General features: G+C 35.2%; 1 protein-coding gene across 1 annotated transcript; it reads left to right on the top strand.

Annotated features, from left to right (window-relative positions):
• The first annotated feature begins 16339 nt into the window (after positions 1–16339).
• Positions 16340–17101, top strand: LOC102895132 (keratin-associated protein 24-1). The gene has a single exon (XM_015586503.2). It carries the CDS (start codon positions 16349–16351, stop codon positions 17099–17101), a length of 753 nt encoding a protein of 250 aa, XP_015441989.1. The 5' UTR covers positions 16340–16348.
• The last annotated feature ends 9555 nt before the right edge of the window (positions 17102–26656 follow it).

Raw genomic sequence — 26656 nt, 5'->3', positions numbered from 1 at the left:
CACACACACACACACACACACACACACACACTGTATTTCACAGGAACAGGTCCTGTTTTAATCTTGCAGATTCATTGGGCATTTGGTCTTAAGAAGGCACTGATTAGGTAAGTTTCATCAAGGTGTTCTTAATTGTAAACTTACACTTACATCATAATTACTTATCCATTTTTGATGTTTGATGTGATAGCATGCTTGACATATTGAATAGGAACCTTTATAAAGAAGAAGAGAAAATCTAAAGGACATAGATGATCACCCGTTGCATATATAGAATTATACAATGGAAATACCATTCTGGATGGTTTCAACACAGAATTAAATATTTGTTAGCTGAGAAGTTACACTCCTTTCAGATGCTGCATTCAAGAGACCCCTGGCAGAGTATTACTATGTGTTTTACTTGAAAAAAAAAAAAAGCAAAATAACTGCTTGAGAATAAAGTATATATGTTCCATGGAAAAAAGTTTAAAAAGTGGGACTTCTTTGGCTGAAAGTAAAACTTGACATTTCTTTTTCATGAAAGGTATCTTGAGAAATTGTTCTTTATTCTCAAAATGATGATATGTGGAAAAAAAGGATTAAAATAAAACAGAAACGGTGATTGTTGGGCATAAATAAGATACATAAGAGAAATATAACTACAATAGGGTATAAAGTATGAGATCTGGATTTAAATGTATTTAAAAAGAAGTTCAACTGATTTCCTTTATGCATTAGATATTTATCTATACGAAAATACGGGCTCATATAGAGATGATTTGGACTTCCACTTTTAGCCAATACGGGGTGACAGGGACAGGATTTATTCTTCCATCTAAAATAATCATAATGTTAGGTAAACAATTGGAAACATGTGTTTTCAGGACAATCGGCAAAGAAGGACTTGATCTCTGAGACAGAGAGGAGAGAGTTTAAACAGAAAGAGTTCCAAAGATCTGCAGAAGGTCCACCAAAACCATTACAGTATCTTACCGATCAGTGCATGAAATACACAAAACTTGGGATTGGGCCACCTGAAAGAACTGGAGGAGAAATTTTCAGAGCTCGCAGAGGGCTGGGGATTGTTCATGTTCACACCAGACAGAATAGAAAAGCGAAGGTTTTCCATTGGCGCTGGGGCAAAAGTAGATTAAATGGTCCTTTAGTCCCATTTGTGGTGCTTAAAAGCAAGACCCAGAAGGACAAAACTGCTTTCAAGTGACTTAACTGTGGCTCAGAACAAAGCTCATGGATATTTATAGAAATATAAAAATATACAACACACAGAAAGTTAAATCATAGTATCTGGCACCTAATAAAAATTACCAGGCCTGCAAAGAAGCAGGAAAATAAGACCTATAATAAAGGAGAAAAACAAATCAATCAAAGCAAACCTGGAAATGACACAGATGATAGAATTATTAGACAAGGGCATTAGAATGTTAGGACACCTAGATTCCATATGTTTAAGAAGCTAGAGGAGAGACCATTCTTGTTAAATAAATGGAAGATATAAATAAAAGCCAAATGAAAGTTACAGAGAGGAAACCTATGAGAGCAGTGGAAAATAATGAATAGCATTAACAGAAGATTAGACACTGTAGAAGAAAAACCATTAATAAATTTCAAAACACAGCAATAGAAACTATCCAGAATAAAACTCAGAGGAAAAATAAAACACTGAATAAAATGAAGAAACAGGTGATTTATTGGGGTCTCTCCTAGCTTCACAGATTCATGATATAAAATACAGACAGAGCTACAGTAGACAACAAAATCTTGTCCTCTCTCATATTCGGCTATAATTGACACTAATCCTTTCATTTCCACGGCCTAAGAAAATCCTGTACCATCTGCAATTTCTACTAATTCCCCGGGGATTATTCTTCTGTTTGCTTACTGCTCCTGCTGTCACTTGTTCACTCACTATCTGCCCAGAAGCTATACACAGCCCTTCACTACTTACCAAAAGAAATGAGTTAATAATATTACCGTGAACATTGCTCACATGGTGCATCATTGAACAGTGCATACGTCATGTCCCTTTTCCGTATCTGCCCCTCTGTTCCCTTTCTCCAGTCCCCTCTAATTTGTATTGATTCTGACAATAAAGATGGCTCATTCTTCAATGAAGTGAAATTCAGCCCTCTCCAAACCTTATCCCCAAACTGAGACATATAAACCAACTCATGTGCCCAAAAGAACAAACTGACATCCATGTAAGTAAATCCATCTTAGAAGGCAGTTGAATAGGGCGCAAATAGTGTAGTGTTTTGTTTTTGTTTTTGTTTTTGTTTTCTGTTATATTTCTGCGGCCTCAGGGGAGAAATAATATTTTTTAATTATTTTTTTTTTTTACTTTGACATTTTATCTACACAGAAACTTGTAAATATAATATATTGGAGGTAAGTTAGCATTATTTACTTCACCAAATATGGACTTGTGTACTAACTGAATAACAAAAAGGAAAAACTCCTTATTTACAATGAAGACCGATTAGTTATGCTATTGGTTTCTAGTGGTGAGGATCTACCCATGGAGAATAATAATCCAGAATATCTTTTATATAATAACACAACAGCATTATTCCATTGTTAGCTATTGATAAATTTAAAGAATAATTCCACCCTGCGGCATTAATCACGGCGACACTCAAACTTTTGTGCGTACCTGGGAACTTAATTGGTTTGACGGTCACATATGATTAGAGAACAGCACGTTCAAGATCAGAAAAATGTGTTGCCTGTGGTACCCATGTTTTAGAGTAAATGGTTAGTTGGTTCATCTTTAAAAATAAATCTTTAAACATCAATGTAAATAAGGTTAAGTTTGTTATTTATTACAAAAAAAAAATTTATTTACTCAGTAAGGAGAATTAATCCTGACACACTCCATTTTTTAGTTTCTCCAAAGACAAAAATATGCATTTATAATGCTATTGCTATTATAAGCATTCCATATAAATGCAGCTTTTGAATATAAATACACGGGAGTAGATGTGCACTCGATGCCAGTATGGAAGTTTTCTGATGTTGTAATTAGGGAGAAGACCTATCTAATTACTAAATTCACACAAATGAGCCTTGAGAGATTTTTAGATCTTCTAGCAGGAAAGTTCGGCAATTTGTGTCCTCTTAACTGAGGAATGACTCTTGTCTCTAGGCAAAGGTTTGCCTTTTTTCATAAGCTGCTGTTTAAAAAGACAGTATGTGTCAGTAATCTAAAAAAGTGACTCGAATTCACCTTGACCATGATTGCTGTGCCTCATCTCTCAGTCACGGTGACCTCAAACCCACTACTAAGTGGACAATGGTCAGAGCCTTTCATATACATTTTTAAAAATTAAACCCTGAAAGATACTAATAAGATGGTGTTTAATGTGCCCATTTTGCATATGTGGGAAGTGAAGCTCAGAAAAGTTACATGTGAGAGCATTATAACCAGATAGTGCCAAACTCATGAGTCCTGGCTACAAATGTCAGCTCTTGTGCTTTACCATTCAAATGATCTCGATATTGAGAGCTAGAGTCAAGAACACTATTCTATATATTATTTTTCCAAATCAGTACGTGCCATCAAAAGTATGTTTTCAGAGAAACAATGATAGAAGCCACCTCCTCAACTGAAACTCCTCAAGGATCTTATCAAAGTCAATTTATCCAAATAATGTGGTCAAGATTGAGTTATAGAGTTCAGTAACATTATCAAGCTAAAACACTTTTTTCTTTTTGGTAGACTAGTCCAGGAATTTTCACTTTCTTTTCATGTATAAATACATTCTGATTTCAGATAATCAACAGATTAAAAAAAAAAAAGCCTTGGGAAATGACTCAATCATAAATTAGATTGTCTTTCTTAATTAAATGATCAGAAAAATATGAATTATGTCAAAAACATTTATGTATGGGAAGATAACCATAGATAAAAATAGTAATATTAGAAACAAGTTATAAACATAAAAACTCCCTATATATGTTCAATAATATGCTGAAATTCACTTAGATAAGTCTCCAAGGAGATATGGCCTCATTTTTATATAGCATCTATCAAAATATATGTGCTTAACACCTTTAGTTTCACACTAATAAAAGATAAAACAGTGACAGGTAGTCTCTTTGGATGTGGATATTAGCAAAGATTGTCAAAGCTTTTTAGGTTACCATTCTTCACTGGGAAAGACACATTTAAATATGATATCCTGAAGACAAATTAGGTTTTGATTTTAGGTTGTATCTCCAAAGAATGCAAAATATTTTTCAATTCCAAAATTTAAAAAAATCAACATTTATCACTTCTAAAAATGCACTATTAATGTTAAGTATTTACATATACATATTTTGGTTTTATGAAATAAGATGGCCATAAATAATTTTTCCCAATTGCGTGAATTCATTTGTGAGTTTTTAACAGCAACTTTACAAGGCTAATAAACAAACATGATTCCTAAAGAGGCAATTGACCCATACTGTGAGAAAGATTGAGCAAAAAAAGACAAAATTGACTTTGGAATGACAGTTATCTGAAGGGTCTGATATAGACATTACATATTTTATAGGTTGGTGGGAGAACTGCTTGGTAGACAGCTAAATAACATTCTAATGAGATGCCATAGAAATGGTTCTGAAATGTGAGGAGGAGGATGGGCTACAGAGGGAACCAACACCCAGCAGCAAAGATACATAAATGATAGATCCGGCAAGTAACAATCACTTCAGCTCCTGATCTTTTCAATTTAATCAAGGTTGGACCTTCTAACTCTACCATGTTTGCAATAGTTGCTACTCTAGAAACCACAACTCTCACTCCCTTGGGAATTCCTGCCGTGTTCCTGTCACCTCACCCAGTGCTCTCTGCTCCACTGAAGTGGGCTGTGGAGATGCCCCCTGCTCTCCTAGTAAAAGCCTGGGCAGCAACTCACTCCATGACAACTATCATGAGCCCCACAGTGAATCCACATGCTATCAATCAACCAGTTGTGAAGCAGCGTCTGGAGGTCTTCAGGCTGCTCTCCAAATGTTTCTGATGTGTTCAGATGCCACCAAGCAACTAGCTGTCTTCCGGCGGCATCTTGTGGTTCCAATTCCTTTCATCCAGCATCCTGTAGACAAACTTTGAGTTGTTATTTTCCAAGTTGCCAGTCCTCTGACTGTCAACCTCTGAGCTACCTGACCTATGACCATCAACCTGAGCTACCTTTCCTATGACATCAACCCCTGCGATATCTGCTCTATGGATGCCAACCTCTTAGCTACATGTCTGCCTGCTATAGACTGATAAACTATGCAAACAATTGCCTCCCTTGAGTGACTGGTAATATCCTTATTAAAGGTCATTATGAATAGCTGGAAGCAAACTCATGCTTACTGTCTGAGAGAGCATTCCGGTTCACGTCGATGGCTCTTCCTATTCTACATGGGTTATGCTAACTCTTATAATTCTGTACTAAATCTCTTTAACAAGATCTTGCTTTAGGAATTCTTATTACTTACTTTTACAAACAAAAATAGCAAAAAAGTTTGATATTTTTCAGCCTAGATCAAATTTGTTTCCTCTATTTTTTTCCTAATTAAAGCACAGCTTGGCATTCAAACTGTGCTCTTTATTTGTTATTTATGTGTGCCTTATTTTGTGTATAGTTATTCTCTTGGGTTATGCAACATTGATGATTTTTGTACTCTGGATTAGGTGTGTAGAATATTAAAAGTGTCTAGATGTAAAAAAAAATGTTTATTAAAAGAGATATGAAAAAATACTAAAGTATATAAAACAATATGACTGGGAAACTGTCATGCAGGATATGTGTGCATTTGGGGATTGGCATTAGAATCCTTCAGGTAATAGCAAATGCAGTCTTATAAGGACTTTACTAGTTAGAGTAGGTTAAGTATTTTAACAAAATAAGTCCCCCCTCCACCCTGATATATGATGGTTTAAACAAACCTTTATTCTCCTAGCAATACTGAGCAAGGAACAGTCAGAAGGAAACCCTCATCCATGACTACAAAGATGACCCTAAGAACTGCATTTCTTTGGAGTTAATTATGTAATTCAGTCTCTTGGCCTAATCTAACCATGAGAGGCTATTAGACATAACATAATTGTGTGTCCAGGAAGAAGAGGAAAACATGAAATTGGTAGAGCATCTGATAGTCTTGGGACAAGCACTAATCTGAGATAGATTTGAGTAGAAAAAGAAAATCCCCACCTACTGCCACATTATACCTAAAGTTTTGATTTACAACTATGAAAAATATAATTTTATTGTTTTGCAGAATTCAGGCATTTGATGCTCTTGCTTTTGTTTACCAAACCTTATCGTGTTCAGCATTTTCAACTTGCACTGTGACAACAGGGCAGGGAACACTCGCCTTCCAGATATGGCTCATCGTTCATATTATTTGCCTACTGTATACATTGAAATTAATAAATGTTTAAAATATGATGATACACCAGATGTTGCTGTCAACTCCTTGAGTGTTTCTTCTGGGACAAGTTGATCTATGCATGACAAAAACAAAGAAATTCCCAATTTCCATATTGGGGTCAATATGAAAAAGTCATAATATTTCTAAGAAAGGATGAGTGAGGAATTGACAAAGTGTATCCCATCCCTAACTCTTCCTACAACCAGGACAATTAAGCCAATATGAAAATGACTTTCAATTCCTGTATCAGCAAGAGAAAATCGAATGGAGTGTTCGAGGCATCATGCATGAACATGAGTAGAGATGCAGAAAGTATCTCTGAAACAGTGATTCCTCATCTGCTATAAGCAATGCAGTCATGCTCAGGTGGCACAGGAGGGAAGGTGTTCCAGAAGGGGAGATGCTCATGCAAAGTCTGAGATTTAAAGCTGAGTTTTCAGATATTTTGAGTATTTAAATAAAACTGAAATATGGGGGTCCCAGAATAGGGTAATGGAGAGAGGCTGAGAAAATATCTTGGTGCCAGATATTGAAAATCCTATGAACCCTGTTCAGATGTATGGACTTTATCATGTAGTTGCAGAGGGGCATAGAAATCTGTGCTTTACAAAGAACTTGAAAGAAAATTTAGGGAACGTATTAGAATTATGAACTCTAGGTAAGATTCAGTTAATTAATTAAAAGTGTTAATTAACTATTATGTGAAAAAGAAAAATCACAAACTCTCAGATGTAATTTTCTTTGTTTTATATTCATTTCATTATATCCTCAACCAATTGTCTCTAACAAAAGATTTAATTTCTCAGTCATTTTTTTGTTTGTTTATTTTTTAAATCTCAGACTATTGAGCCAACCAACTACATGGAGATATAACAAATTTAAGAATGTTTCTGTAGACAATGGGAGGTATTACAAATGGAGTTAAAAATAATAAATTAGAACACATGTCAGCTAGGTATATGTGGTAGTCGCTCCTGTTTTTGTCATAAAGATGTGATAAATGGTTCACGATACCATGCTTTTCTCAATGACTTATCTTGCATCTTGATAACTCTAGCCTCACCAGTGTCAGATACATTTCAATCACAGTCCAATGAAGACCAAATCTATTTTCACTATGGATTAGAAAGAAAGATTTTAGTCGCCTTTTTGAAGCTCATACATATGTAGTATGTCTACATACTGAGGAAGAAGTTTTATAGACTAGTTGGTTACCACTTGTTTTTGAATTTTATAAAGTACAAAAAAAGCAAAGAGAATCTTAAACTAAATCATGAGGAATGTAGGTGTGGCACATAAAAAAAATAGTTTCAGTTGGGAGTTACCAAAGTGAGAGGAAGAATTTTCTGTGGAAGCATATAAGAGTTTGAGAGATTTCATTTATCTGGAGGGCTTAACGTTCTCAGAGGAGATGGGAGAATTGTCAAATAAACCTCTCAAACACTTAACTCCCCATGGTTTCAATCTATCTGTTATTTTTATTTCTATTTTTTACCAGCAATAGGCCTCACATTGATGTGAAGGGATTTGAAGCTTCTTTGAGAAGGAATGTGGTATACTACTTTGAAAATTCTCCCCGTGAGATGTCGAATATTATTTCTTCCCCTACCTGAAACAAAAAAAGGGAAATTCAGAGGAAAGACCTTACATTCCCTCTGCACCAAATGTTCTGCTTTTTGTGATGATTCAAAAATATATATAAATAAAATATCAAGAAAATTGTAAGTGTGCTCACCATCCTCCCAAGCACACACCCTGCATGCTTACATAGGTGTGTGAGATCTCCTCACTTTTCTTTGAAAAGCTCTGTAAGCTTTTTCAATATCGTTCCTCAGGAAAAATATGTCAGCCTTCCAGGCTCTTCAATGGGCAACACAGGGACAACAGGAATGGTGAGAAAAAAAGGATTGTGCAGAAAATTGTAAGTGTACTCACCATCCTCCCATGCACACACCCTGCATGCTTACATAGGTGTGTGAGATCTCCTCACTTTTCTTTGAAAAGCTCTGTAAGCTTTTTCAATATCGTTCCTCAGGAAAAATATGTCAGCCTTCTAGGCTCTTCAATGGGCAACACAGGGACAACAGGAATGGTGGGAAAAAAAGGATTGTGCAGGAAAGTGACTTCATTGCTACTGATGTCACCATACTTTCCTTAGGCCATGTTTTTCAAAGGAACTGAGACTACTGTGTAACAGAAAAGCAACCACCAAAAAGATCATCAATGATGCTTTCAGAGGCCAAGTGGCTACTTGGAATCTTTACTCTTCTCCACTTATTCTCAACTATATCATCTTTGACTACTTGGGAAGCATGTTGAAAAGAGATAGTTCTGATTTAAGAAGACTTCTGACTCTAGGAAATAGGTGTTTATAAATATTAACTTACATCTTTGTGGGAGAATCCAAAGTAAGGCCCAGAGATTGTTATTTTCATGGCGTCCAACTAAGAATACTTCAGACATCTTTCTCTCTGTGATATTAAAATTTTGCTTAATCCTTGCTCAGTTTAATTGCATAAATATTAAGTTGTCTAAGTAAATTATTTCAAGTGAAGATATTCATTAATTCTGAAATGCTAGTGTACAAGTTGATGGCTTTTGTTATCATGATTATCCTTTTAGTTGAATGCCACCAATAGAAATGTATGACATTTTTACTAGTAAAAACAAGTATGTCATAAGTGTTACAATGTAGAACTATCACATACATTACCTCAAGTCTTTGGAAATCAGACTCAAATTTAAATATGAAAAATATTAGGTTGTCAGGGTAGAGTCCTTTAAGATGTACTCTAAGATAATCACATGAAATTGACTGTCAAGACAGATATCCAGAGAACAACATCACACAATTATATTCTCAGTTGAGTATTAAACATATAGAAGACAGTAAAACATTTTCCATCTGGCAAATCCAAAATACAGGAGCTATTTTAGTACATCAACACTTCCTCAAAATATTACAACATTCTCTTCTTCAAAGATGAAGACTCTGCCTTTCTAACTAGGTTGTTCCTTGTGGATGATGATTAGAATAAACATCCATCCATATGGACTCTTTTTAATTAAGCATTATTGAGGGGTAGGAACAGAAGCAAAACAGGTAAAATGTACGGGTGATTATAGCATACATTCTCAAGCCTGATAAACAAGGGAAAGATTAAGATGGAAGATTTATAGAAGATAAAACCTGGACTTATTTTAGGATGGGCGGAAAGTCATTTTTATAGTCTGCACGACAATGAGCTAAAGAGATGTTATGATGCAAATCGATATAAAATATGGGAGGAGGACAATCCAGATAGATCATCACCAAGGGATATGGGCAACCTGGTTTAGTTTTATGTAGACTTAAATAAGCTGCTGTTTTGGGCTTACCTGAAATCCTTACTTCAGATTCTACTATGTTATACAACATCTGCTGGTCTATAGCACCCTATAGTTCTCACTCTTTTGGAAGTTACTGCCATGATCTGGTTACCTCCTTCACTACTCTGTACTCTACTGGTGTGACCTGTGGTGATGCTCTCTGCTCTCCCAACCAAAACAGAACATGGTTTCTGGAGAACTTCCCAGACACCTCTGGCCAACTTTCAGCTACCAACCATCCAGCTGTGTGCCCACAACCTGTGAAATTTCTTGCTATCTTTTCATTAGTTACTGTGTCTCCAAGCCCTGCAAAGCAACCAGTTGTTTTCCCATCAGTTCTTATCTCTCCAGTTCCCGTCAATCATCAACATATAATAGACCTCAGAACTATTTGTCCAGTAGTTGTTACGCCCAGAATCGGCTCTTACAGCTGTCAACCTCAGAGCTTCATGTCCTGTGAATATCGACCACTGAATTTTGTATCCAGTACCTGCCAGACTTTGAGATAATTTCTCCCGTGGTTATCAACCTCTAGCTTCAGACAGATGGACTATATGTCTAATAGTTTTCAACCTGTTCCCTATATATACAAAAGTTTCCAAACAGTTTCTTCTTCCTTTGGGATTTAGTAATCTCCATTTACTAGAAGATGATGCTGAATTGTCATTCCAGCATCTTGCTAGATAGTTTTGTAAGAGATATCATCTTTAGGTTGATGAATTGTCTTTAAGTTGATGGATCATTGTGCTTCTAGTTCAGTTAGTGTTTTATTCTGTACTTTTTTACTTGATCAAATTCTAAGTGATTTTAAATCCTGATTTAGTCACCAGAACATTCTTGCTATCAGGATTCTTGATTTCTATGCCATTAACATGTTCCGTTAAGTAGGAAAAAAAGTCATTACGGCTATCTCTAAATATAATCGTTTCAAATAATAGTATCTTTTTATTCTTTATTATTTACAATGAAGTAAAAGCCTTTTAACTTTTGCTAAATTTTTTAAAAAAAGCAAAATAATCTGAAAAAGAGCAAGCAAGACTAATGCGTCCAAGGTCCTGATTAAACATGTCATACTAGTTGAGAATTAAATGTGCACCTGTATTTCCTAACACTTAAAAATAGAATTATAAAGGTACTTTAGTCAGAATAGACTATGTTTTATCACAGCAACAAAACACTTGAAAATTCCAGAAGCTCAAAATTGAAATGGTTTCCTTAGCTCTCATATTACACATTCATTGTTTAAGCTACAAAATCACCCTCGTTCTTGGATCCGGGAGTAAAGAATTTTCACTATCTAGAATATTATATGCAGGGTCAAGATAGTAAGAAAATTACCTACCAACTCTATATGTGTCTTCTAATATATTATTGAACAGGGTAAGTCACAATGTCCACTCTACCTTATGGGGTTACCCACAAAGGGGTTACATAAAGTTTAGTTCTGAACAATAGAAAGTACAATGTTAATTTTTTCTTTTTGAGTTAAATTTAAGAAGCTTTTCCTTACACCTTCATAAATCTTGGCATAGAGAACATTACTATTACTTGGAACTTATTTCTCTCTCGTGTGTGTGTGTGTGTGTGTGTGTGTGTGTGTGTGTGTGTGTAACTATTTAGTTCTTTCATGTACTCAGTAGGAACTATTCTTTGTACAAGAAACTTCTCATACCCACCATATTGATTACTTTCAGTGTGCTATCTTACCACTAGATAATCAGTAGTCTCCTACGAATATATCTATAAAAATATTATTCTTCCCATTTTTACAGATAAAGGAAATTCAAATAAGTCAAGCAACTTGCCCAAAGACCCACTTAGTTAGATTTCAAAGATTTCCTTTATCCTCATATTACCTACAGTCTTCTTCATTTAGATGATGACTAATCTGGAAGTCATTTGGAAGTTGTCAATAATTTGGTGACTATAATCTTCAACTTTAGAACTACCAAGTGTAAACTGAAAATAAAACTATGTATTTCTTCTCTGCCTCAGCCATAGCCCACCTTTCTCTCTGGGTTGACTACTTTTAATGGTATATGCACTTACGTCAGTTAAAACTTTGTGAGTTTTAATTCCCATGTAGATGGTAGGAAATACCTTCAATGAATTCAATTCCTCCAAATTAAATTATATGTGTGTATAATTTATAGATATTGAATATATATATATTCAATATCTAACATATAGATCAGAGCAAGTTGTCTAGCCTAAAACTTAGCCTCCTCTGGTGCATTTATTTTCTCTCTTTTTTAGTTCTGATGTACTCATACAAAATGTATAGGCTTTAGATGAGATCCTATAATAAAACAATTATTGTTATAATAACAAAGATTATAGGCCGATGATAATGATAAAAGTTAACATCAATTATATATTAACTACATTTCATAACCTTTGCTTGACTGACTCATTTAATCCTCACAGACAGCTATGAAGAAAATACTATTATTAACTTCTGTAATAGAGTTACAGAAACATTTGGTAGTTAATTAATACTCCAAGTAAGCATCAGAGATAAGATTAGAACTCAGGAAATCAGCAGATTAAGCCATTATTTTTAACAATGATACATGACACAGAGAATATGTGTTGACTAAGAGGAACCATTAGTATTCTGTTGTCAGGCCTGGCATTTTTCTTAACTATATGGAGTAGAACTGTTCATTGTTGGCATTGACTTTTAGAGGAGACAAAGATTATTGCAGGACTGTGTATTTGCAACATCAAAGTAAATTAATAGTAATAGCGTATTTAGTCTAATGGGTGAATGAAATTTTCTAAATTAAAGCATTAGGAAATCAGGAAGAAAAGTAACATTTAATTTGCATCTACTGTGTGCCATGCCTTTTCTTAGATATTTTCACATTTATTATCTCATTCCATCCTCACAACAGTCTGATATGGTGGATGCTATTAACTATGGTTTTACATAAGCAAGTACTGAGGTACTGAGAGAGAACAATTTTCCAAGGTTACACACTAATACATCTAAATATTACTAAATAGAGGGTAATTTATAACTCATTAAGTCACAGTCATGACAGTTCCATCTCAAATGTTTAATTCTTATTATATCCTGTATTTCATTATATTCATTCTGTTTTTCTGAAAAGTTAAATACAAATCAAACTAACAATCCTGTCTTTCCACCCATTCATATTATTTAAAAAATTACCTTATCTTCATTTATTTAAATTTTTAATTTTGCTCATCTGCTCTTCAGCTTTTGAAATTATTTATGATTTATATGCAAAAGTAGCAAGGGAGTCCACCATTTTAGGTTACCACTGCTAAGTTTAAGAATAATTTTGACTCAATATTTACAATTTAATTGCTATGTAAGTGTGGATTTGCATACAATTTGCTGTTTTAAATCATAGGATCACTGTTGTATCATTTAATAGCACTCTGGCAAGTGGAAATAGAACAAAATTGTATATATATATATTAGCAAAAAAGGAAGATAAAATTTCATCATGACCTAAAGGGTTAGAAGATGACCTCCATTATTTTATTTTTAAGAGCCATTTACTGGAACATTTAGCTTTATTTGATCTTCTGTGTTTACCCTAAAGGATTCTTAATCTTTGGAAAAGACTGGAAAACAGTTTCATAACTCTTCTTTAATGAGTTGCAAAGAATCTGCTGCCTCATTAGATAAGGGAGTTTTTTTCTTATTCTTCAGAAGGCATAGAAATTTCTTGAAATTACCTGATGGCTAAAAAGCTTATTTCTTGCATCTTAAACTTGCTTTGGATGTAGAGTACAAACTCCTTAAACTACATAAAGACTATCAGTTAGAGTTAGTTATATTTTCCTGACAAAATGTATTCATTTCCTATTGCCACTGTAACAAATTACCACAAACTTGGCAGTTTAAAACAACAGAAATTTATTCTCTTATAGTTTTGGAGGCCAAAGTGCAAATCAGTTTTACTGAACTAAAGTCAAGGTGTCAACAGGGCTGATTCCTTCCACAGTCTGTAGAAGAAAATTTGCTTCCTGCATCTTCCAGCTTATAGAAGTTGCTGGCATTCCTTCAGTTATGGCAGCATTGCTCAAATCTCTGCTTTTATCATCTCTTTGCCTTGTCTCTCTCTGATCTACTGACTTCTTTTTTTATAAGGACTTCTGTGATGATACAGGGCTCACCAAGATAATTCATCTCAAGATCTTTAACTTAATCACGTCTGCAGAGTTCCTTTTGTTACATACGGTAATATTCATGCATTCTGAGGATTAGGAAGCAGGCATCGTGGTGGAGTAATTCTATTCAGCTTTCCACATATAGAAAATATTACAAATAGGAGAATCAATGGAAGGAAAGATTCTTCTAGTAATTAAGTGAAAACAGAGTAATGAATATTTTTGTCCAAAGCCTTTATAGGGCAATGCCACCCAAGGGACAGTATTCCTTACTTCTTGCTTAAATCTATCATTGTTGTGAACTTGATACTTGCTCTGTTACTGATGCTGTCTGCTCAGTCTCTTGCCAGGGTAGAGACTAAAGTAGAAGACAACTCTGTAGAGTTATAATTCACAGAAAATGATGGGTGAGTGGGAAGCGATGGTTATCTATGAGTGTGATGAGTGGGTAAGAAATTAAACCATAAAAGCAAATGTGAGGAGTTCAGCTAACTCTGCCTTTGCAAATCTCAACTGTTTAGAGTATTAACTATGCCAAAATAAATGTAAACATGTTGTAAAGTCTCATGCTGCAAATATTGGTTACTCTACATTATTTATTTTGTTGGACTTACACTAGTGTGAATACTATTAATTTAAAATACTCTGCCATTACAGTTGACTGACTTATTCATTTTTTCCCTTTAAATCCACTACAAAGAAACCTAAAATAAGACTAGCAGTAACTATGGTATAACAGAGATGCAGAAATAAAGGTCCATCAACTGGAATCTTCTATATATTACGAGGATCCAGTAACTTAGTAGAAAATTGGCCATCAACTACCTTATGTATTTTATTTTCTATTTTGCCTGTCTCAGGACTGAGCATTTCTGCACAAAATCTCAGGATGCTCTATAGCCAAACAATTTGTTAGAAATATCATTCCCTGATCCTGACCATTTTTACCTGAGGGACACTTCACAAGACAGCAAGATTTGCTTAGTAAAGAGCTTCATGCAGAATAAATTTGTCACCTTACACAGTAAATACTGGGAGAAGCGCTGAGAAAACGCAGATTAAAAATAAATGTTTGGAGAATACCTGTAGGTTTAAATTGGTGTGCATTTTTAAAATTTAGCTGACAAGCTGAGAACATGGAGAAAAATCTAATTGTCTTCTCTGAGGACACTGTCTTTTAAAAACTATCCCTATAGCTTATCCTGTCCTCTGTCTGAACTCATTGCTGTAATAAATGCATTGCTGTTTCCAATTTAGTGGAGGCTATTAGTATGCATTATAGTTTCTCTTTTCAAGAACAAAATGTCAATTCTTTAGTTTAAATTAAAATCTTAAAAAAATTTTCTTCAAGCCTTCATCATAAAAAGTGAAAAGTGTTTTTTAATATGTACAGTACCTATAAGAACTATATAGGTTATTCAAATAACATTTTTAAACATAGTCACTCCCCTTTGTGGGTATAGACCCAAAATAATTACATTCAACACAGAAATAAATTAAAGTCCATGTGAAAAGAAAAAAAAGCAAAATTATTCTTGAATAAGTAAAACTTATTTTGGAAGAAATGTTAAAAAAATGTTATGCTTCTTACAGCAATTGGATTTTACAGCAGAGACTATAGAATGTAGAATGTATATTTTCATCAATTAGCAAGGTACAATCTTGAGAAAATGGTCTTATTTGATATTACATATTGCAGAAACTCTTGAAGAAATGGATATCATAAATGTCTTGGTTACTTAGCAACCACTGATGCTTGGAGACAAGTTCGTTTTTGGCCTTGTGTAGGTAGGTCACTAAGTTAGATGAGACGTTTTCACCAGCGCATGGTCTGGCACAGCTAAGAGTATGATGCATATTTTGGGGGAACGACTCTTTGTCTTAATGGTTTAATGTCTTACCCTCTCTTATGAGCAACAATGTTTAGACAAAGTGGCTTATTTCAGAATATAGGATCGAGTCGTGTCGTATTTTACAATAGTCAAGAGTAGAAAAGTACAGGTTCCTTGTTTTATTTGAACCCTTGTTAACCTTTTAATAACCATGTTGCAGGAGACTGTAGACACGCTACCTCTCGTTAACCACTGACAGATGAGAGTTTGCCTATGAACATTAAAATCACTATTCACTGAAGCGATGATCTTCGGATGATGAGTGATGGTTGATGGCCAAAGTGGTGATTATACAGGTTCTTTGTTTATTTTGATTCTTTGATACTTTGAAGAATCAAAATAAACTTATTTTTACATGTGTGTGGAAACATCAGCAGTGGTAGCTAAACAACACAGTAATGAGATGTTGCTGTGTGAGAAGGAAGGGAGTCTGGAGAGGCTGCAGGCAATCGCCGGGAAGGATATAAAAGCCCTCAGACCACAGCCTCACCATCCCTTCACGGCCATCGCTGAGTGTGCACTTGGGCTCCATGTCTCTTCTGGGCTATCCTGGGGATTGCAATGGCAGTGGCACAGCCTACAGAACTCACTGTTACATCCCAGTGACTCCTTCTGTTGGTTTTTGCTCCAGTGATGTAAGCCCTACCTTTGGAGTCTGCTTACCCAGTAGCTACCAAGGAAAACTCTGGCTCCTGAATAACTGCCAAGAAACCTATGGTGACATCCCAAGCTATGAATCTCCCAGCTGTGAGCCCAGGACCTGCACCACAAGTTGGGACTCATCATACTGCTCTGTACCCTGCAACTCTCCAGCAGTGGGCAAGGTATGCATTGCCTGTGAAACTACCAACACCGGACCCAGCCCCAGCTGCAGCCCATGCACTCAGACCAAGGGGTATGTATCCCATTGCTACACACCCAGCCGATGTGCACAGAAAGCCGGCCAGACCCTCAGCAAAGGCTCCCAATGCTCTGGGCAACTTAACTGCTTATCCAAGAGTTTCCCACCTTCATACCACTGCAGACTGGGTAGTTTAGGGTATAGAAGATACCAAAATCTTGGCTTCTCACCAAGTGGCTTCTCATCATCCTGTTATGCTGCCAGCAGCTGCCCATCCTCAAACTATTTAATAAGAAATTGCCAATATTCTCATTATAGGCCCATACATTGCCAACCATTGAGCTGTTTTTCTAGAAACTTCCGGTCTCTGAGCTGCATGTCAAGTACCTTCCCTCCTCTGAGGTATTTATGCAGTGGTTGCAGACCTCTGAATTGCTTCTGATGATGTATCGCATTTAAAGCTGCTGGGAATTGTTTAATAGAGCAGACTCTAATATTCTGCTGAATTACCTCCTGTGTCTAAAGAATCTTGTTAAATTAACCTCAAATATATCTCCAGGACTTATTAACTACACCTGCTAGCTTTTTTTTTTTTCTGTAGCTCCATTAATGGCCTTTGAGTTGAAGGCTGAAAGTCATGTTATTGTTTCTGAGATTTACTGAGATGGGCATACTGAAGAGATTCCACGCAACATACAACCATCACCAGCTTTCTAATTTTTTGCTGTCACCGTCATTTGTCTGCCTATGCAATCATCATCTACTTTTCTTGATGAAGTGGGGCCTGCTTGGTTTGAATGCTATTTCCAGCACACCTTTTTCAGACCATTTTGCTTCCTGTCAAGTTTTGTCAGCTGTTGAACTAGCATCTTGCTAATACACTAAGAGATAACATTCTCTTAAACATATCGACTTAAGCTATTTCATCCTTCCCCTACTGGCTGATTATGGGATGTACAAGCAGCAAAGTCCAATGGGTTCAAAATCAGAAGAACTTCAGCAAATTCTTTCCTTCAAAGAAGCTCTAGAACAGAATGGCCTGACACTCAGCTTTTGTCTTCAGTGCCTAAGAGAGAGCCTTACCAGTAGCAGAAGCACAAAAGTTATTTGTTGAAAGAATGACAAAATACTCTTACAGATTTATCATGAGTAGTGATAATCTCTGTTCAGGATTCTACAATAATTATCCTCTGCTGAATTGTTGCTTTCTGATTCTGGAAAAGGTCCTGATTCATAGTTAATAAACTAATTTCTATTGGTAAAAATGATTTTATTATGTTTTATTTTAGAGTCACTAAAGTTTTATCAGTGTTCTGGCCAACATGCATAGCATTGTCAAAGCACTAGTTTCCTACCATCTAGTTTATATTCTAAATTAAAAATATAAAAAAGGTAGAATGTAAATTCCTAAGACTTTGATTTGTTCTATTTTTAACACGTTAAATGGCATCTGTCTTAGAGTGGTTGTTATTGATATTTACATAGGAAAATTTGGGAAAATTATTTAGAAAATAAATCAATTTAATAAAAATTATATAAAGTATTAAATGTATGTATATTTTCCTGCACAATATGTGCATTTATTGACTTTATAGATAAAGTTTGGGTTTTGAAATAGATTTAGTATTGAATCCTCTGAGAAGTGATTTAACCTCTGTAAAGTTCTCCAAAATAAATAAATACATACATACATACATACATACATACATACATACATACATACATACATAAAATCCTCTAACTCAGGGGTAAAAGTAACATCTATTCTAAAAATTTTTATAATAAGAAGTAAATCATGTTTAAAGTCAGGTAAAATGGTCTCTGGAAATGGATCTAACTGGAGATTGGCAGGATGGGTAGGATCATTAATATCAATAGTCAGTGACTAAAGTTGAAGTATTCATGAAGCATACCAACAGGGCTACCATTTTATTTATTTCTTTAGTAGGTCTACTATGTATAGGAAAGATTTAGAGAAGAAATATTCATTTACTGCTTCTGCTTGAACATGTCTAAGGACAATTAAGTCATTCTTCTGTGAGTTCAAATGTATTCTTTGTATTGAGAAATATTGAATAGTCCTTAGCAATTATCCATTGACCACATAAGACTAGTTTAATTCCTTTAACATAGGACAGGTGTTCAAGTATTTGAAAATAATTACCATGGGTCCCAGGTGAGTATTCAACTATCCAAACTAAATATATGTTTGTGCTCTTTATAAACTTTAATAGAAATCTATTCTTTGAGGTGTTGAATGAGATTCTTTGGGGATATCAATCAAGATTTAAAGATTTTGTTGTCAATAACTAGTCAGAGGACTAAAATCCCGAAACAAACACAATACTGCCTCAATCGTATAAGTACAATATAAAAGGATCAGAGGAAAGATTTTAACTGGAAAAATGAAAGACTACTTGGTGGAAGAAATGACAGTTAAGTGTTGCCTGAGTGGAAAAGTCAGTGGTATATGAGCATGCAATGCTGGAAAAGGGAAGATGGGGATAATAGATAAGTTTGAAAAAAAGGTATATTCAGTTTGACCAAAGGAAAGCAAGCAGAAAATCACCGGCAAAACAGAAAGCGGGCAGGGGAGTGAAATTACTTGGTCATACAATGTGTACATTTTAAATATTCACATATACAGTGGCTCTGTCAATTTCTACTACCACTGTGAATGTGGGTATATATGTATATATGTATGTATGTATATGTGTGTGTGTGTATATATATATATATATATAGAGAGAGAGAGAGAGAGAGAGAGAAAGAGAGAGAGAGAGAGAGAGAGAGAGAATAGAAAACTATAAAAATACAGCCTCAGATGTGTTAGCTTTCGAGGAGTTTTAGGAAGGGTAGTTAATAATTCTCAAAGTGATCTTTTAAATTTAACAGTTCTAATTTGAATCCTCAAGTCATTAAAAAAATAAAAGCGAAGCAAAATAGCAGTACTGAGAAAGAACCTTGGCCCCACTCTATGACCTTGTAGAATCTTTAATCAACAACCTCTCCTATGCTGCTCAGTGAAAATTGTGAACAACAAAGGGAATAGGCATCAGTCCTCTATAGCACATTGGCTTCTAGAAAATCATAGAATATGAAGATTCACATATGTCTCTCCTATTCAGTTTTAATAGGCATAAATATGCTTAATACGTAGCAGACTATGTCCATAGCATCAGTGCAGCTAATTTGTAAATTTCAAAATTTACAAAATTTTACAAAAGACCTAGCAGAAGTCTATTGGAATTTGCCCTTAAAAATACACAAATGAATCACTTCTTTTCCATACATTTCACCGCACAGCTCACCAGCACTTTCTGCCTCCTAAATAAAAAGAAATCATCAATTTTTCCTTTTTCAAAAATTAAACCTACTGATAGATTTAAATATTACTTTCTACAGCTGTGAAACATTTGCAACTTCAAATATAAACAGTCAAGTTTTTTTACACTTATCTCTTCTTTTATATGTAGCAGAGAAAGGACTACAATGAATTTGCATGTACAGCTAATATCTTAAATACTATAAATCAAACAAAACTTAACCCTGGAATTTATTTAATGCATGATCTACTACTGGATGATTAAAGTCTCTATTTTAATTCATATGTCTAAAAATTTATGTTTAGATGACTACCAATTTACTTTATGATGAAGTTTCAAATAGTTGTTAAAACTACTACATTTGGCATGCTATCAAAGGCCTAAATATAATTGCATAATTTTCATGTTTTATTTTCTACCTTGAAACTGTATTATTAGCTAATATCTTTTTGAATCCTTCTTTTGTCTACCATATTAATGTAAACATTAATAGATTTTTAAACTTTTGTTCCATTGAGGTTTTTTAATTGTGTCTTTTCTTTTGAGTTCTGCGCAAAATATCTGTCAAAGTTCTCAATATACAGTTAGTGTACCACACATGATTGGCTTAAGGAAAATGGGTCTTATCATACCAGGAGGCCCTTCATGCATAGCAATATCACCTGACAGTTCAATTAACCATACTGTCACTTTCAATATCATGAGCAAAAGTTTTAAAACCATGTAACTCTATGTTTATTATAACCACCAACACTATACTGTCCATGCTAAAATTTCCACATACACCGGGCCTGCTGAAATCGTAATTCCTAGATTCACTTTAGAAGTAAATCAGAGTTTAAGTGAGTCCTGATCGGATGTGTGTACATGCTATCGCAGAGCTGATAAAATTATCTCTCCGAGTATTCACTGCGCTCACTGTGCTTATTTTATTTGCCTGTTATTTTAACGTGACTGTCAATGAGGGCTCAGTAAATCATGAGCTGAGTATCATCACTGACAGATCAGAGGAGAATGGAAGCTGAGATTTCACCTTCGTTTTTCATGCTTTATAGTCTAGAGTTCTGAATCCTCTGGATGATGCTATTGTTGACCGCTCTCAGTCCAAGGTCTCAGATATAAAAGAGAATATTATTCAAAAGTATGAAGTAATTCCCTTAATTAAGGAAATATATACACATGACTTCCAAATTTATATTTAGATTCTGCTACATAAAAGAATGGTATTAAAGTTTCTTCATCTAAATCCAGAATTTTTTTTTTCAAAAAAGAAAGAATAAAGATTTTAGTCCAGAATTCTTTCTTTTGAGAAATAATTATGATAAAGGTCATTATTATTGGCATTATCTTTACTTTTTACTGTGAACCATTTCTCATCTGGAGCATGAGCACTGAGAATTGAAGATTAAAAATGATACTACCACAGAATCTGCTCTTTCTTACCAATCTACATATTTTCTTAGTTGTCTCTACTAAATAATAGGCTTTTTTGAGCTCTTTTTTTCCCTCAGATTGAGGAACATATTGGATCTCTACTTGGTTCTACAAGAATGTTATGCCATATAAATCTTGAGTCACTCAGGAATATTTATCGGTCAACAGACTTAAAGAAATATAGTAAATGCTTTCTTGATCATGCATTAATTTTGAGCAGCATCATAATTTGCATACTGTAAGTGTAGCAGAGTGTAGTAGAAGAACTTGAGTTTTAACATTGAATCTGCCACTTACAAGTTGTGCAGCTTAAGCTGTCTCTTAACCCTCTGGACCTTTTTAAAGTGAGGGGCTTTCTGAGAATTCAGTGATATAGTACATAAAACACACTTACACGGTGCCTGGGAATAGTGATTGACAAATGGCAATGATTTTTATTATGTAAAAAGCAAAGAAAGCCTCCGAATCACCAAAAGTATATAGAGGTTTCTTTTGCAGATGCTATGATTGAGAACCAGAATCGAAGATTCTAGAACTTGTTAGTTGGGAAGCTTCTTGTTTCAGTCCAGACCTGTCTTTTCCTCACTAGTTCTTGTGGGGAGTGAATTTCCCCTAAATACCCTTCTGACCACTCTTTAATTTCCTACTTCTTCAACCTCTGGGGAGATGCAGTAACCTTTATGATCAATAAACGTTTGAAAAATACCTGAGCATATGCTTTTCAGCTTTGATCTTCCCTCTCCCGGGAATTCCTCTTCCTTTGTGTACAAACCGCCCAGGGTGTGTGTGGTCCCACTGCCTTCCCCGTTGTGGGAAACGTCTCCTGGGTCTATGCCGTCCTGACGTGGTAAGTCTGTCCCACTGTAAGGTTCAGTGCTATCATGGCCATTTACTTAAACAGACCTAACTGTACAACTGGACTTCTGCCAGTGATATAGATGATACATGTGTTCTCGGCCTGCAATTTATGGCAATTTCACTTTTTAAGTGTGCAGGACCCATCTAGAAACAAGGAATAGCTCTTGAACTTCAACATAAAGCTTTCCAAAATCGGTCGCACAACTTATCACTTAAGGGAAGTTAATCTAAACCCTAAGAAATAACTCATTAGTGAAGATAATGTACTATGAAATACAACTAGGATACGATTACTTCAAACAAAGTTCATCATGCTGTAAAGTAAATCAGGTGATAGTGATCCCTTCCATTATGGCTTTTCCCCATTGTGGTTATCATATTTAGGAAGCAAATTGAACTTGAAATTGGAAAATATTTCCTTGATAGAAAACAAAAATACCCTTATATTTTCAAACACAATGTTATGGGTAGAAGCAATAGATGATAAAATAAGAAGTGTATGAGGAGAGTATAAACTTTTGAAAACAAATAAAATTATGATAAACTTCCCAACATTTGCACTTCAACATCGGATTATGTCATTTATACTTCATTTGATGCCTAAAGTGAAGAAACCAAAGGAAATAAGCCAAGAACAAGTCTCCAGCATATATAACCTTTCGTTCTAGGCTAGGACATTGTCCTGAGGAACTAAATCATATGACTTTACGTACTGTAACACACAGAGCAAGGCAGTACGTGGAAATAAATCAAATGGGGTAATACTTACAAAAGAAAAATACTTAAAAATTGGATCCAAAGCGGAAGTAAAAATCTTTGGAGAGAACTTAGATCTTGTGCTCCTGATATAAATTTGAGGGAACTGATGATAGCGTAGGGTAGGAATAAACACATTTTCAAAGCAAACGACTTACTTGAGTCGACAGAACTTTTACTATTTGGCTTGGGACACACAGCATGTGCCACCACCATCAACAATGAGAGAAGGGGGTGGGGAGGCAGGAAAGGAGAGTGGGAAGGGATAGAAATGGAAGAGGGTGGGTGAAAAAGGAAGACAAGGGAAAAGATAGAAAAATAAATAAGAGAAAGAAAGGGGAATGTTTAATTTTTTACAGGAACTCTCCTTTCTGCCTTCATGTGAGAATTATTAACATAGGCATCTTAATAAATTAGAGAGGACCTCAAACTCAAAACCAATAAATCTTATATTGCCTCGGGCCTCTTTGCCATGGGGGGCCACATCTGAGACCTGGAATTTCATATTCTGCAAACTTATTAATGTGGGTCACAAATAAAGTTTGAATCCCCCTACTAAAGCCAATGAAGTCTTTGAAAATTTTTCTGAAACCAGAAAAAGGCAATAACTATGCTAACTTTAAAACTTGTGAATAAATATGTGAGCTTGTAGCTATGTGTATATACATACCAATATATAGTCTTTTTTATCACAATTCTCCAACTTGTGTATGAATCTGGAAGCCATAATTCTACTGCTTTTAAACATATATATTTACTACTTCCTCTATTTTAATTATCTGTTTAACACTTGAGCACAATAATCATAAAATGTATGTTATCACCGTAACTTAGAAAACTGTCGATAAATAAGAGAGAACTTAGCCAGAAGACATTTTCCTTTTCTTCTTGTCTCTTTTGAAATATAGGCAATGTAGGTTTTAAGCATAAGAGTACAATCCAGCTTGAGGCACAGACGATTTACATTTCTCATTGCTTTCAGGTAAAATACAGTGCGGTTATAAAATATTAATAGAAACATAATATAAAAGCACAAGGAATCCACTCATCTGGTATGACAACTCTATTCGATAAAAATAGTAGTGCTGGTTTTCAAGGGAGCTACTTTACTCATTTCAGAAGAAGCATAAACTCATTAGTCTAAAAAGCTTCTAACCAACCAGAATGTAAAGGCCCCGTAAAGGTGGCCTCGAGCACAGCTAAATAGAAATGGAGCAGAAACTCATAATTCTGGGAGAAATACTCCTGGAAGAATGTGATGAAACAAGGACTTTAGAGGATGAGAGTTAAACCAGCCCAAATCCTTCTTCTCTAATCTAAATAGGGAACCTTATTTCATTCTCTCGATTCCAATGCAATCCTATGTCCTATGCTAATCAAGAATGCAAGCAGATCTTCATGCTAGTCTCAAGCCCTGAAGATCTACTATTTTCAGTGGCTACAAAACAATATTTCATTCAATCAATGCCTGTTTACCAAGTTTTATAATTTTATTTTGTACACGAAGATGTGCAAGTATTTGCACTGTCTCCTTGTAAGGAACTTGTGAAATGTCAATACAACCTGTTTTAAAATAAACTGTTAAAAGCAGAGAGTTTTTGTGATTACTATCCAAAAGGGAGGAAGTATGAACGAACGACGTTTTTAGAGATAGTGAGTTGATTTTAAAATGTCTGTGTCTCATCATGTGACAGTTCTTATTTATTTTGCATCCTGCAAAGAAATATGAAACCAAAAAGCAAATTCCAGCAGTCATTTATGTCCCTGTCTTTAAAATACAATATATATATATACACATGCATATTTAATTGAAAGGTCCTTCAGATTTTCTGCATAAAATCTAAAAGGCATTTGGATGGTTGCCTGGGAAAGCATGCTTGTTTGTAAGAAGTGGATAGACTGTGGTCTGTCACTATAGCAAAGTCGAACAGAGGACTGAGGACACAGGAAAGAGCATATGGTCATACAAGAGAACTGGACTTGGTGTCAGGAGACCATTCTCCAGTTCTGATTTTGTCATTAAATAGTTGTGTGATTAAGACACATATTTTCTCTCTGGGCCTCAGTATCCTTACCAATAAAATAAGGAAGTTGAATTTAAGGAGCCCTTACACCCCTAAGATATGATGATTTTATCCATTGCAATTCTCAGTGTTTAGTGCTTGGTTCTGCTAGCATTAGGTAGACAAACTCTGTTTAAGAACGCTACAGTTGTCCCTTAGTATCTGTGAGGAATTGGTTCCAAGAGCCCCCTCAGATACCAAAATCCACAGATGCTCAAGTCTCTCATATGAAATGGCATAGTATTAGCATATAACCTAGGTAAAAGCTCCTGTATACTTTAAATGATCTCTAGATTGCTTATAATACCTAATACAACATAAAGTGTACATGTTCAGTACAGATGCAACCGCTGTAGGCCTAACTACATAGTACGCATCAGCAACAACGTAACTTTTTTCCCCCCCAAATACTTTACTTTCAGGATTTGTTGCATCATGAGTGGGGAACCCCCAGATACAAGAGCTGACTGTATAATCTGTGTTAAAATCTTTTATGATGTTTGACTAGGCTTCCTTCTGTATGTTTCCTTCCCACAGTGATAATCAGGATTCAGTCAAGCCTAGCCAATGTGTTTTAATGAAACAGGTATGTTTTAATGACATGTGGCAAATAAACCATTAAATCAGGAGAGGTGCATTTAGTTCTGGGATACCCTACTTATTAAATTGCCAAGAGTTACCAGTGGAAGCCTTACACCTAACTTACATATTTCCTTAACTCCCTGTTTTTCAGCTAATGCTAATTTCCACTTGAAGGGAAGGGAAGCAAAGAAAGGGCCAGAGGAGATTTGAATCTCCAACATGAGCTAATTTTCTGAGAAGGAGCTGCAAACTGTGGTCTTTTTACCTCGGAGACTCCGCCCCTCTTGTAAAACATGTACACTAAGTAAGTACCTAGTAAAACCTGCCTCAGCCCCCAGGCCAGGTTGTTACAGGCTTTTCACTAAGCGCCAGTTCCTGATGGCCGAGGGATCAGATTTCACAACTGCAGACACTAATGTCATAACAAGGTAATAGTAAGGTACACACTAATGTTGACCATTTATTCTCTGCAACTTATTAACCTTTCAAAAGAGTAAAATAATAAAAAAGTCTGATATATTTTCACAAGCAACACATTAACTTGGGTGCAATCGGGCTGGAATCTGAACTGCTTTCAACAGGTAGTGAAAAACATTGCTAATTCATACATTCTTTCGTCATGTGAAGGAAGATCTCGAGATATTTTCTGTTTATCTTTGAAAGCACAAAGTAAAAGGAAAAACACAAAGAAAGGACAGGTGTGCTGATAGATGCAATCGTCATACTTAGAAACTCAAGGAATGCTGAAAATGACTGTCACTGGGCACCAGAGTATAACCCGATCACAGTGGCAGACAGAGGAGCAGAGGAAGAAGACACCAAGAATAGTTTACCTTCAAATGTTGCAATGTTTTATTGGCTAAGAAGCAACATGGATAATTTTTACTTAACCAGCTTTAGTTTCTAAAGCTGTTGCGTGAGTTTCGCATGCAACTCATGCAATAAATGATATTTCAACATAAAGCAAGAACAAGCAAT

Source organism: Pteropus alecto, unplaced genomic scaffold, assembly GCF_000325575.1.
Source record: "Pteropus alecto unplaced genomic scaffold, ASM32557v1 scaffold81, whole genome shotgun sequence".
In the NCBI taxonomy this organism is placed as follows: domain Eukaryota; kingdom Metazoa; phylum Chordata; class Mammalia; order Chiroptera; family Pteropodidae; genus Pteropus; species Pteropus alecto.
Note: the sequence above shows the minus strand (reverse complement) of the source record. Positions and strands in the feature narration are given on the sequence as shown.